Genomic DNA, 13630 nt, shown 5'->3' with positions numbered 1-13630 from the left:
TATTTTTAAAAAAGAATTTTATCTAAATGGAATCACACAGTATCTGGTCTCTTTCACCCAGTAAAATGATTTTGAGATTTCTCCATATTGTAGCATGGATCAATCCTTCACTCCTTTTTGTTGCTGAATACTTAACACATTTGGGTGTTTCCAGTTTGGGGCTATTACAAAGAAAGCTATTATGAACATTTGTATATAAGTCTTTAAATGGATATAAGCTTTTATTTTTCTTGGGTAAATACCTGTTGTTGTTATTGTTGTTAAGTGCCATTGAGTCGGTTCCAACTCATAGCGACCCTGTAAAGGGTTTCTGAAGAGCTGCTGGTGGGTTTGAACCTCCAACTTTGTGGTTAAAATAGATCTTGTGGTTCAGTGTTATCCTATAGTGCTACAGTAGGAGTGGAAAATTGGGTTCTATGGTTGTTGTTAAGTTCCATTGAGTTAGTTTCGACTCATAGTGACCCCGTATAAGGTTTCCACCTTGTGGTTCAAATCAACCTTGCAGTCCAGTGCTTATCATACAGCGCCACACCAGGACAGCACCGTAAGTATATCTAAACGTTCTGAGAAATTGTTGAACTGTTTTTCAAAGTGGTTGTGCATTGTCACATTCCCACAAGCAGTGCACAAGAACCCTAGTTACTCTCCATCCTTGCCAGCAACTTGGTGTGGCCTGTCTTTTGCTTGACTACTAACCTAAAACCTGGCAGTGTGAATCCATCCAGTAGCACCACGGAAGTAAAGCCTGGCAGTCTGCGTCCATAAAGTTTACAGCAAGAAAACATGGGAGCAGTTCCACTCTGTAACACACGGGATCACCATGAGTACAAAACCACAAAAACACATCTTTGTGTTGTCTCTTGTTGTTTAGTGGCTGTACAGTAGGATCTCACTGAGGTTTTAATTTTTATCACCTTAATGGTCATGTGTGTCCTCCCTTGTCCCTATCACTGACTCTTCAGGAAGTCTTCCCGATTGAGCTAAGCCCCTCCTCTACATTCCCCCAGCCCTCCTCCCACCCCACCTTACTTACACAAGCTTATTAAAATGAATTTACCTTAGTGGGTTATGTTGTTGGGCTGCTAAATGCAAGATCAGCAGTTCAAATCTACCAACAGCTCCATGGGAGAAAGATGAGGCTTTCCGCTCAGGTAAAGATTCACAACCTCACAAGCCTAATACAGTGTCGCTATGAGTCGGAACAGATTCCACAACACACGACCCCACCCCCACCTTTTTAAGTGTCAGTCACTCTCAGGTATAAAAATGACACGAATGAGCATTGGAAGCCAAGAGTCGTATTTACACAGCCTTCGTGCTACACGCGTCACATTCTTCTCATTTGGTGTCTCACGGGATTCTCAGAGTGACCCTCCACAGTCACTTTGTTGTCACCATTTTAAACCTAAAGAAACCAACCACATTGCCATTGAGTTGATTCTGACTCATAACAACCCTACAGAGCAGAGTACAACTACCCCATAGGCTTTGCAAGGATGTAGAGCTGCCAAAAGAACCAACAGATCTGTGTTGGAAGAAGTGCAGCCAGAGTGCTCCTTGGAAGCCAAGATGGCCAAGCTTCATCTCTCATACTTTGGACATAGTGTCAGGAGGGACGAGTCGCTGGAGAAGGATATCATGTTTGGTAAGGTGGAGGGTCAGAGAAAAAGAGGAAGGCCCACAACGAGATGGATTGGCCAAGTGGCAGCATCGATGGACTCAAGCATGGCAACAGCAGTGAGGTTGGCCCAGGACCAGGTAGTGTTTTGTTCTGCTGTGCATAGGGTCACTATGGGTCAGTACCGACTCAATGGCACCTAACAACAACAACAACAAAATATCACAGTTTTCTCCCTTGGAGTGGCTAGTGGGTTTGAACCACTGGCCTTTTGGTTAGCAGCTGAGTGGGTAACCACTATGCCATCATGCTCAGTCAACCACAGGCTCCCCGACACCGTTTTACAGATTGGAAACCAAAGCTCAAGTTGGATGCCTCTTGCCAGGTGCAGGGTCACAGTTGTGGTAGAGCCAGGCCTCAAAACAAAGGCTCTGACTCCCACTGTCTCCTCCCCACTCAATGGCAGGGACCAATGTTGGATTGCCTGGTAAACAAGGTAAACACGGGCTTACTTGTGCTTAGTTACTAATCTGGAGTGAATAATTTCAATTTTCCACCACATCCTGCTTCTGAAGAGACAGGAGGAACCTGAGACTATAGCCCTCGACCACCCATCAGGTCTGGAAAGGAACTTACATTCCTGCCCCAATTTTCATACAAGCACCAGACAGGGGTGGGGTTGGGGAAACAACACTAGTGAGGTCTGCTCACCGTGCAATGGTCAGTCATTCAAAATCAAAGGGCAGCATTTATCTAAGGACAAAGTTGAGAAGGGATGGGAAGGAGGATGGAATGGAAAGAGGAACCCCAGAGTGGGAGAAAGCGGGATGACTGTTGTTGCAGGGAGGGGATTGTAATCATTGAGATGAAACAAAGTGTGTGATTTGTTGAATATAAAACTGATGATCTTGTCTGTAAGCCTTCACAACAAAAAGTTTTTTAAAAAAAGAAAAAAGACTCGGCTTCTAGGTATGGCTGGCATCTGTCTTTCCCCACAACCCCATAACATCTCCCTACAGAATCAGTCTCCTTTCAAACGTACCATCCCTGACAGGAGAAAACCAAGATGGGAAGTATGTTGTGGGGAGATTGAGTGGTGTTTTGATGGGCTGAAGTCAAAGAGTACAGTAAGCACAGGCTTACTTGTGCTTACTTACTAATCTGTGCTGGTCTCCAACCTACCAGATGCATCCTGGTAACAGGAGATTGACAAGAATCAACCAGACAGACCTGGAGTCCTGTGGTGAGAGAGCCAATATCTCACGGTACGCTGAGAACCAATATCATGGCCCCAAGAAAAAAGCAAATTGGTGCATGGTCTTCAGAAACTCCAGCACCCGGCCTTGGACTGGAAGCTCACCTGAAATACCCTTTTCTTCTTTCTTCACCTATTGAAACCCTGCTCATCCTTCAGGTCCAGTGCAAACACTTCTCCTCCATGTGTCTCCCTGGAGTTCACAAGTAAGAGCCAATCTCTTCTCATTTGCTACCTGTACCTTCATTTGTTTCAGTCTGTTGGGTTGTAAATTCTAGTGTTTTTTTATTCCACCACCCCACCCCATCCCAAATATGTAAGCTTCCTGAGAGTAAGAAATGTGTCTTATTTCATCTTTAATTTCTGCAGCACCTAACCCTGTGTCAGGAATAAGAGACATCTATCGGATAAGATTACTTAGAATCAGAGAGAGCTACAGTCCAGTTCTTGCTCGGTTACTTACTAGCTTTGTGATCTTGAGCAAGTTTCTGAACCTCTCTAAACCTCAGTTTCCCCATCTGTAAAATGGGATTCATAATCCTCCCTACTTGATAGGGGTTTTATGAGAATTAAATATACTAAATAGTAATAGTTAACATTAATTGACTACTATTATTACCAGTCCTGGTGTGGCACTATGGGTTCATGTGCCAGACTGCAAATCCATTTGAACTGCAAGGTTGGCAGTTTAAGCTCACCAGATGCTCCTTGGAAACCCTATACAGGGTCGCTATGGGTCAGAACCGACTCGACGGCACTTACCAACAGTAACAACAATTATTACCAGTCAATGTTTAATAATTAACCAGAGACCAAGAACACAAGCTTTTTTATCCCCCTTCAGTTAACACATAAGAAGGAAACTCTGTCTAAAATGAAACTTAAAGTTAAGAACATACAGAAAGAAACATAAATCATTAGGTTTGTTTAAAGCACATATTAAGCCCACAGTCCTCCAGCTGATTCTAACTTGTAGCAACTCTACAAATTCCTGAGGCTGTAAATCTTTACAGGAACAGAAAGTCTCATCTTTCTCCTGTAAAGTGGTTCTTGAGTTTGAACAACGGACCTTGCAGTTAGCAGTCCAGTGCTTACCTTACGGCACCACCAAGGCTCCTTAAAACACATATTAGATACAATCATATTCATAATCTTTATATTTCTGCTATTATGTTGTTGCTATTCATAGCAAATCTAAATAAGGTTTCCAAGGAGCCGCTGGTGAGCTTGAACCACCAGCCTTGCAGCTCAAACCAACCTTGCAGTCCCCTAGTCTCCATCCAACAGCCAGCAGAAGTCCCTGAATGGTGTGAATAGTTAAGCACTCAGCTACTAACAGAAAGGCTGGCAGTTCAAAGTGGTGCCGTGGAAGAAGGTCCTGGCAATCTGCTTCCAAAAGCCTTGGAAACTCTATGAAGAAGCACAGCTCTACTCTAACACAAATGGAGTTGTCCTGAGTCACAATCGACTCCACAGCTACTGCTTTCGCTTTGGTTTTGGTTTTGGTTTAGTAACCAACGTGACCTTTTAAAAACAAAAAGCTGGTCCCCGGCTTAAATCGCTTCAGATAATTCAGCAGTGGGAATATAATCCAGACTTTTTTTGGGGGCATGAATTTTAATACTGCTTTCCATGTTTTCCGTTTGTGAAACAATTCCTGTTAGGTTTGTAACCAAAATTTTCAACCGATCACTGATTTACTGAGTATTTACTTACCACACACGTTTGATCATCTCGTGGGGAATATACATCAAAAGCATGTATACAATTATAGACATGATTATATCTAAGATAACCTGGAGGATACATTTTCTTATTTCTTTGTACACATTCTAGAAGACGTTCAAATGGAGATAAATGATTAAAATTGGTTGATACATTATTCTCCAGGCGTTTTTGATAAGCCACAGCCTATAAGACCTGGTCTGCCTGGTCACTCTGATTCATCTCCTTCTCCTTGACTCACTGAGTTCCAGTCACCTTGGTTTTCTATCTCATCCTCTAACCCAACAAAGAACCCTGTTATTTACAGAACAAAATGTCACCTTCGAGAAGCATTTCCTAACCAGTCGCTGGGATATCATCTGCACCGTCAATTCCCTAGTAACATTCGCCATTACCGGAACTACTTTGTTTGCTTCTGTATCCTCTGACAATCTTACTTCCTACTCATGTCCCAGCTTTCCCCTGAAAAGAAACCCCATCAGGGCAGGGACCTTGTTGTGACCGGCAGGCTTAAACTAATTACCTGCAGCACCTAGAAGGCACATAATACATGTTTGTCGAGTGAATAAATGAGGAGGAGGGAGCTGATTACATTTCTTATATGCTTTTTATTTTTGCATTTCTTATATGTTGGGCATTGGTGGCATAGTAGGTTATGTGTTGGATTGTTAACCACAAGGTCAGCAGTTCAAATCCACCAGCCGCTCTTCGGGAGAATGATGATGCTTATTGCTTCTGTGTTTACAGCCTGGGAAACCCAATCTAGGATCTCTATGACTTGGAACCAACGCAATGGCACACAATAACATATTATGTTGGAAACATTTTTATAACGTGCATGTATGACTTCTACTATAAAATATATATACATAAATAATGCTACAACAAAATCAAATGGAAAGAAAAAATGTGTATATTTAATTTAGCAGATGAAAGTAACACCAAGCTCTACCAAGAATCTATTAGATATGTAGCCAGTAATTCACATTCTCCTGTTCCCTGCACTGTGTATGAAACCTGAAACGCTGGCCGATCGAATGATCCGCTAGCAAGTCAATACTTTTAAAAACCTTGGACCTTTAAAAACAAGTCATCTCCGGACAACTTAGACATTGACTATCTAAAATGGGGTGGGAGGGAGGGACTAGAAAAGCACAAAGTGACTGGCTTATAAGTTTTCAAGAGGGAGATTAGTTTCAGAGTATGTGGGGGAAGGTAGAATCCCCACTGAATAGTTTTTATCTTGTTTAGCTGGTTCTGGTGAAAGGAGATTGGGGTAAGATTCTTAAGATTAAATAGTGAGTAACTGTTATCATGTCTAATTGTGACTGTCACACCTGTAAAGGTAGAAGTTTTGTAACAAAAGGAGGGGAGTAGTTAATCTTACAGTCCAGGAGGAGAGGACCCTAGGACCATCAAAGAAAAGCAAGAGCAGAATGTGGGACCCTATAAAGAGAAGCAGCGACACCAGAGATGGAGGTGTCGCTTTGAGGACATGGAGAGAGGGAGCAGCTGAGTACTCTGGACTCATTGAAAGAGAGGGACTGGGTGCTGGCAGCCAGGAAGCAGGCTTGCAGAATGTGCCCTTTGGTTGTTGAAATGATTATACATTCCTCAGTGTTTTTGTGTACATCTCCCCCTCCCCCAACACACACACACCCCAAAAGACACCAGAAGGAATAGAAGCAAATACTGTTGAATGATGATGCATGGAGGAGACTGTAATCATTACAATGAAAAGATGAATGTAAAATGGATGTTCTCCCATGTAAACTATCACTCAATTCACAGTGAAAACTTAAAAAAAGGAAATAGCTAAAAACAAGTCATCTCTTCTGGGTTTTGAGAATGCTTGCTGTATGAACTTTCCTCCTTATTCCAACCTCCTGCCCAGCACACTGATGTGTATGCGTCTGTTGATGCACTTAACCCTCTGGCATTTCCTCCCTGCTGCCTCTTGCTCCCTGGGCCTCTCAGCAGCCCCCACCCCAAATCTTCACCATCCTTTAAGGGACATTCAATGTCTACTGAGAAATGGCTACAACAACAGCCAGCTCTGTTTTTTAAAAGCTCTGTGACTTTTTTCAAAAGACATCTTGACATTGTGTCTCCTTCAATTAATTACAGTTGGTTGAAAGCAATATTTTTATATCTAACCACACTGAAATGTCATTATGCATTTTCCAACTGAGTAAAGGTGAGGGGGGATGGGCAGAATGAAACAAAATGCTATTAGCAAAAAAAAAAAAAAAAACAACAAACTGCTGTCAAAGGCAGGTCTTGGTATAGTGCTGTGGGTTCATGCACTGGACTGCAAAGTCGGTTTGAACTGCAAGGTTGGCAATTCAAGCTCACCAGACACTCTTCGGAAACCCCTATCCAGGGTCTCTATGGGTCAGAACCGGCTTGACGGCACTAACCACAACAACAAAAGCAGGTGTGAGTAATTGTTTGAGACCTTTCTCCTACCAGAAAGCACTAGATGGTCTTCAAGGAGTGCAAAGCTTTTCCTCCACACATTTCATGAGCCAGGTGGTAGGTATACCGTCACTATGAGAAATTTACAGAGACAGAAACCAGGAAATGTTGTGGCTGGTAGGCTTAGACTAATTCCTCAAACCTTGTTTGGCATCCACTACACCCTGTGATTGAGTCCTGGTGTGGCACTGTAGGATAAGCACTGGACTGGTAACCACAAGGTCGGTGGTTCAAACCCACCAACCGCTCATTGGGAACCCTATACAGGGTTGCTATGAGTGCGTAGTGGTTACGAATTGGGCTGCGAACTTTAAGGTCAGCAGTTCGAAACTACCAGCTGTTCCGTGAGAGAAAGATGAGGCATTCTGCTCCCGGAAAGATTTATAGCCTTGAAAACTCTGTACAGGGTTGCTGAGTTGGAACCGACTCCACAGTACACAGCCACCACCACGAGTCAGAACTGACTTGATGGCACTTAACAACAACAACACCTTATAATGACACTCATTCAGCATGTGCTTACAATGTGCCAAGCACTGTTCTGTGTTATATACACCATCTCATTTCAGTCTTGCTTGACTTGGTGGCAGTGGGTTAACCAGAAGTGATGGTTACTATGACTATCCTCACTTTACAGATGAGACAACTGAAACAGAGAGGTTCTGCAGTTTTCCTAGGGTGGCAAAGCCTCCAAGTGTGAGAAGTGGTTTGAACCCATTTCGCCTGTCTTCAAAACCCCCTTTCTTTATACGCTATTTATGTTATGGAGTCCTGGTGTGGCAGAAACCAGGAAATGTTGTGACCGGCAGGCTTAAACTAATTCCTCAAATATTGATTGGCATCCACTACACCCTAAGATGGCGTTCTGGTGTGACACTGTAGGATAAGCACTGGACTGCTAACCTACAGGTGGTTCAAACCTACCAGCCGTTCCTCAGAAACGTTAGTTTATACAGGATAGGTATGAGTCAGAACCGACTCAATAGCACTTTGCCACAACAACATTATGCTATACTACCCATCTTCTATTTAAAAGCTAAATAATTAAAAGGCAAAACAAACAAAAAATACCCACTGCTGTTGAGTCAATTCTGACTCAAAGGGTCCCTATTAGGACAGAATGGAACTGCCTCTGAGGGTTTCCAAGGTCACATCTGTATGGAAGCAGACAGTCGTTCTCCTGCAGGGCAGCTGGTGGGTTCTAAACACTGACCTTTCAGTTAACAGCCTTAAACAATCACCTAACCTCTGTGCTCTGAGGGCTCCTTTTAAAAGCTATAAAACAACAACAACAACAAACTCACTGCCATCAAGTCAACTGTGATTCATAATAACCCTGTGGGACCAAGAAATGCTCCCTAGGACTCCTGAGACTGTAAATCTGTAGGAGAAAAGACAGCTTAATTTTTCTCCCCTGCAGATCAGTTGATAGGTTTGAACTACTGACCTCTAATTAGCCCAACACTAAGCCCATGAAACCAACCAGGGCTCTGGTTAAAGGCTATGCTTATTGTTAAGTGCCGTTCAGTCAGTACTGACTCATAGCAACCCTGTACAGGATTTCCGAGGAATGGCTGGTGGGTTTGAACTGCCAACCTTGGGGTTAGCAGTTCAGTGCTGATCCTACAGCGCCACACCAGGACTCCTTTAAAAGTGATATTCACAATCAAACATAGTAAAAATTTAAGTTACAACTAAATACAATTTAACTAAAAATAAGCAGCGCTGCAATTTTTCTCCCCTCTACAACTCTTTTTAATTAACACACGCTCGGTGTTTAACATAAAATATTTAAATGTGTATGCAAGTTAGTGTTGCAGGAGAAAGATGAGGCTTTCTGCTCCTGCAAAAGATTTAAAGTCTCAGAAACCCTACACAGGGTTGCTATGAGTCAAAACTGACTCCAAGGCTCTTAACAACAACATACAATAAGTTAGTATATGCCTACTCCCCTTCAATGAGCCTTCTCTCATCTCATTAAGTAAGGAAGATTGAAGAATTGGTGCCTATAAATCATGGTGTTGGTGAAGAATACTGAATAAATACTTTGGATTGCCAGAAGAATGAACAAACTTATCTTGGAACTGGTACAACCAGAATGTTCCTTAGAAGCCAGGATGGTGAGATTTTGTCTCATGTAGTTTGGGCATGTTGTCAAGAGGGACCAAAACCCTAGAGAAGGACATCGTGCTTGGTATAGTAGATGTTTTTGTTAAGTGCCGTCGAGTAAGTTCTGGCCCAGAGCAACCCTGTATAGGGTTTCAAAGGAGCAGCCGGTGAGCTTGAACTGCTGACCTTGCAGCTCAAACCAACATTGCAGTCCAGCGCGTTAACCCACAGTGCCATACCAGGACTCCTGGTAAAGTAGAGGATCAAGGAAAAGGAGGAAAACCCTCAATAAGGTAGACTGGCACAGTGGCTGCAGCAATGGGTTCAGGCACGGCAACAATTGTGAGGATGGCGCAGATGCTGGCTGGTGGTGGTTTGTTCTGCTGTACGTAGGGTCTCCATGTTGAATCCTAATAGACTCCACCACTTCTAACAACAATACCAGCATGTCATACATTGTAACAGTGACTCAGCATTTGTTTCGCTATAGAATCAATAGTACTAATGTCCACACTTCATTAATAAATAAATGGAAGCCCCAGACATTAAGGACTAGATCCACAGATGACCTTGGAGTCAAAAGGGAGTTTCAAATTAACCACTTTGTTTAAGAAATGCTAAACTGAAAAACAAGAGTATAGAGATTAAAAACGATTACAGGTAACAGTCTCAGGTTCAAGATTCAAAATTGGACTCTAGATCAATGCTTTAGGAAGATTTCAAGTCTAAACAGGTAAAAAGGAAAGAAAGAAAAAAATATTTGAGGCTCTATGCCAAGTCAGACTAGAAACAGTTGTTACATTTAAATAAAGATGGAGATAAGAGTCTTCCTTGGCTTGGAACAGAGAATGAGAAAGCCTTTCTGACAAGCCATGAACAGTTTTGCAACCTGGGACTTGTTGTTGTTAGGTGCCATCAAGGTGGTACCGACTCACAGCGACCCTATACACAACAGAATGAAACACTGCCCAGTCCTGGGCCAAGCTCACAATTGTTGCCATGCCTGACTTAAAAGTATAAAAATTTCAAGGAGTTAAAATGCTATAAATTGGGTGGTCTCTCAGATTTCCTGTACATTTGACCATGTCCCTAATGAAATGGTGAAAAAAAGAAAAAGCTAAAAGAGGGAATCCTGGACCATGAAATTCAGCAGCTGTTCAAGTCCTAAGACAGGATAAAAGCAGATTCCTTCTACAGATGTCAAAATAAAATAACTGAAGCAGCCAACAGATGCTGAATAGTAATCTTGAGCTCTGAATTGTTGTTGTTGTTGTTAAGTGCTGTAGAGTTGGTTCCGACCCATAGCAACACTGTCTAGGATTTCCAAGGAGCAGCTGGTGAGCTTGAACTGCCAACCTTGCAGTTCAGAAGCCTTTGTAGTCTGACGCATTAACCCACAGCGCCACACCAAGGCTCCGAATATATCTTATTATATACAGTGAAGCTCTAAGGTAGATCAGATCATTGTTTCTATTTTCAGAAAACAAAACAAAACAAAAATGGTTGCTGTTGAGTCAATTCCCTTTCTTTCATTGTTGTTGTTGTTGTTAAGTGCCGTCGAGTCGATTCCGACCCATAGCGACCCTGTACAGGGTTTCCGAAGGTGTATAAGTGACTCTATAAGACAGAACCGAACTGCTTCGAAGGGTTTTCAGAAGCATATGGCCTGTCCTGTTTTCCAAGGCAGCAATCTTTGTGGAAGCGCAGCAACCGGAGGATTCAAACCATCCACTTTTTTGTTAGCAGCCGAATGCTCAACCACGGCGCCATCAGGGCACCTGTGAATCTGAAAGAGGTTTAGAAATGGGCCTAAGGTCACACAGCCAGCAAGGGACAGAACAGGGATTCGAACTCAGGGTTTACTCAAACATAGTCTCTATTCTACATAGATCCTGACATCCTTTCAAATCCAAAAGTCATTGTGACCACAGAGACCAACAAGAATTCTCTATACAGACTAACAGAAAAATGTGAAAGCAATGGACCATGATTAAGACCAGGGGCTCTGGGTTCAAGTCCTGACTCTGCCACTTAATAGTCCTATCACACAAGCCCCTAGTATTTTCATTCATGCAAAAACCAAAATACCCACCGTCATCAAGTTTCTCAATTTCGACTCATAGCCACCCTAGAACTGTTCCTTAGGGTTTCCAAGACTGTTCATCTTTACAGAACCAGATTACCACATCTTTCTCCCGCATTTGTTATGTCAACAGCCAAGCCCTTTAACGTGTGAGGGGGCTTCGTTCTCACATGTTCAAGGGAATTCATAACACTCATCTCAGAAGGTGGTTATAGGGATTCAATGAGATGATGCATTTCTTAGCGCAGGATGAGTACAAGTCCATGCTGGCTGTCAGTTGCCTTCACCATCCGGATTCATGGTGACTCCATGTGTCCAGAGCAAAATGCTCTAGAGTGTTTTCAAAGCCAATAACTTGTTTTGTTTTCCAAGGTGTCTCTTGGTGGGTTTGAATTGCCAACCTTCCTATAATAGTTGAACACTTAATTCTTCATGCTGCCCAGGGACTCTGGTACATGATTTATAAACAAAAGGGAACAGAACCTCCCAGCCCTGATGCGAGTCAGAGCACCAAAGCTAAAGGATGTTGAAAGGATGAAACGGGGAAGAAGGACCCAGACTAAATAGAAAGGAGACACCAGGCGTGAGGTGGTCAGTCCTGGGCCATGCATCGGGTGAAGAACTAAAACACATGACTATGCTTTCTAATTGAACCTATCAGAAGCAGAATAGAGCTGAGCCATTCTAGGAAGATTTTCTGAAATTTTCATTGAAGCACACACATACATACACACACACACACAATTTTCTATCAGGTGAAAACCGAGAAAGGGCACAATCACAATACTTTGTTATAGGTGAGAGCAGGGAGCACAGGCTCCGTGAGGAGGGCAGGAGGCCCTTTCCCAGCCTGATAGGAGACACGGTGCTAGGACAAGCAATGCAAGGGCGTGGGCAGTGGGCAGCCCGCTGGGTTTACAGAGATGACTCGTGACCCTAATGCCCCCCAGGCTGCCTCTGCGCAGGTAGGGCAGGAGTTTCAACTGTTGCGTCCTTTGAATTCAAAAGGAAAATCCTTCATTTCGTTGGCAACATTGTTGGTACCAAAAAACCCTAGAAAGGATTACCAAATAGAGCAGGTCTGTTTCGGAAATGCATTCTAGGATTGGACCCAAATCAAAGACTTGAAAGGAGTCAGGGGAGAAAACACAAGTGCGGACAGGGTTAACCTCCGTTTCTGCTTTACCCACCTCCCCAGACCCCCGGAGAAAGGCGGGGGAAAAAAACGCTGGGGATTTCAGATGGGTCTAGATCCCCACAGTGGAGGAAAAGCAAGGCTGAAAACCAGCGGACACTCCCCCCTTTCCAGGGACGTGGGTGTTATCAAAGGACGGTCCTATGGCTTACGCGCCCTGGCGCTTCCCGGCTTCGAAAGGACTCTCCTTCAACTGCCACGGGAAAGATCCTACTTTCCCGGACCAGTTGCGAGCTAGCATATCCCAGTGTTCAGCCCAGGCTCCCAGTTTAGCATATCTAGCGATTACCGGAGCCTCCCCGCACAGCCTAGCCTGAAGGGTCCCCCTTTTGTTCGCGGGGAGAGCGCGTCGCTGCGCAGCGCTGCGCATCCCCCCATCTCAAAAAAAGCGCCTTTGCGGGGGTGCTTCCTTTGCTCTGCTTCCTGTGACCCTCCGGCGACCACCTTCCCGGCTCACGGCTCCCCAACTGTCCTTCCGCTCGAGTACTCACTTCTCCCCAGACCCTCCGCTTTCCACGCCGTCTCCTCCACCGCCCCATAGCGCCTCAGTGGTTTCTCAGCTTCCAGATGGGTGGACAAAGATTGCTTTAACTCCATCGCTGATCCTCGCAGGAAGGTCGACAGATCTCCCTTTACTCCATGCCCACCTCGGGATGCAGGGAGGGAAGCGGCGCCAGTCGGCAGCGTTTTAAGGGGCCGGGCGCTTGTGACGCTGCTCCATCTCTTCCGCCAGCAGGGCCTGGGAGGTCTGACTGGTACCTAGGAGGGGGAAGGATGCAGGGCACATGCGCAATGGAGGACTGGGAAAGGCTTGGGGGCTGGGTAGGGCGAAAGAGGGGCAGATGATAACTCTAAGAAGTACAACAACAACAACAACAACTAAAATTAAATCAACCGAAAGGGCGTTAAGAACAAGGCCGCTGCCCAAACGAGCGAATGGACTGGGGTTTGTGCTGTTGGGTGTTAACATGGGGCGGGTACTGCGGGTGGCTTGTAATCTGTCAGTGGCTGCTAGGCTGTGTGTGGGATTTGTGAGTGTGTTTCTCTGCCTGTGGGCGATGGATCCATCTTTATGGGGAGTATGCAGAAGCGTGAGTGTGGAATCGCATCTGTGGGTTCTGTGTTTGCCTGGATGCCTTTTGTGAGATCTGTGGTCTGTGAATTTCA

General features: G+C 44.2%; 1 protein-coding gene across 1 annotated transcript in view; it reads right to left on the bottom strand.

Annotated features, from left to right (window-relative positions):
• Positions 1–13242, bottom strand: part of LOC102829896 (chromosome unknown open reading frame, human C16orf45) — a 146002-nt gene extending 132760 nt beyond the window's left edge. Inside the window, exon 1 of the mRNA XM_006871958.1 lies at positions 12955–13242. Coding sequence (XP_006872020.1) covers positions 12955–13060 — 106 coding nt within the window. The 5' untranslated portion in view covers positions 13061–13242. The remainder of the gene's footprint in view (positions 1–12954) is intronic.
• Between the last annotated feature and the right edge of the window lie 388 nt (positions 13243–13630).

The sequence above is a fragment of the Chrysochloris asiatica genome, unplaced genomic scaffold (assembly GCF_000296735.1).
Source record: "Chrysochloris asiatica unplaced genomic scaffold, ChrAsi1.0 scaffold00178, whole genome shotgun sequence".
Taxonomy (NCBI): domain Eukaryota; kingdom Metazoa; phylum Chordata; class Mammalia; order Afrosoricida; family Chrysochloridae; genus Chrysochloris; species Chrysochloris asiatica.
Note: the sequence above shows the minus strand (reverse complement) of the source record. Positions and strands in the feature narration are given on the sequence as shown.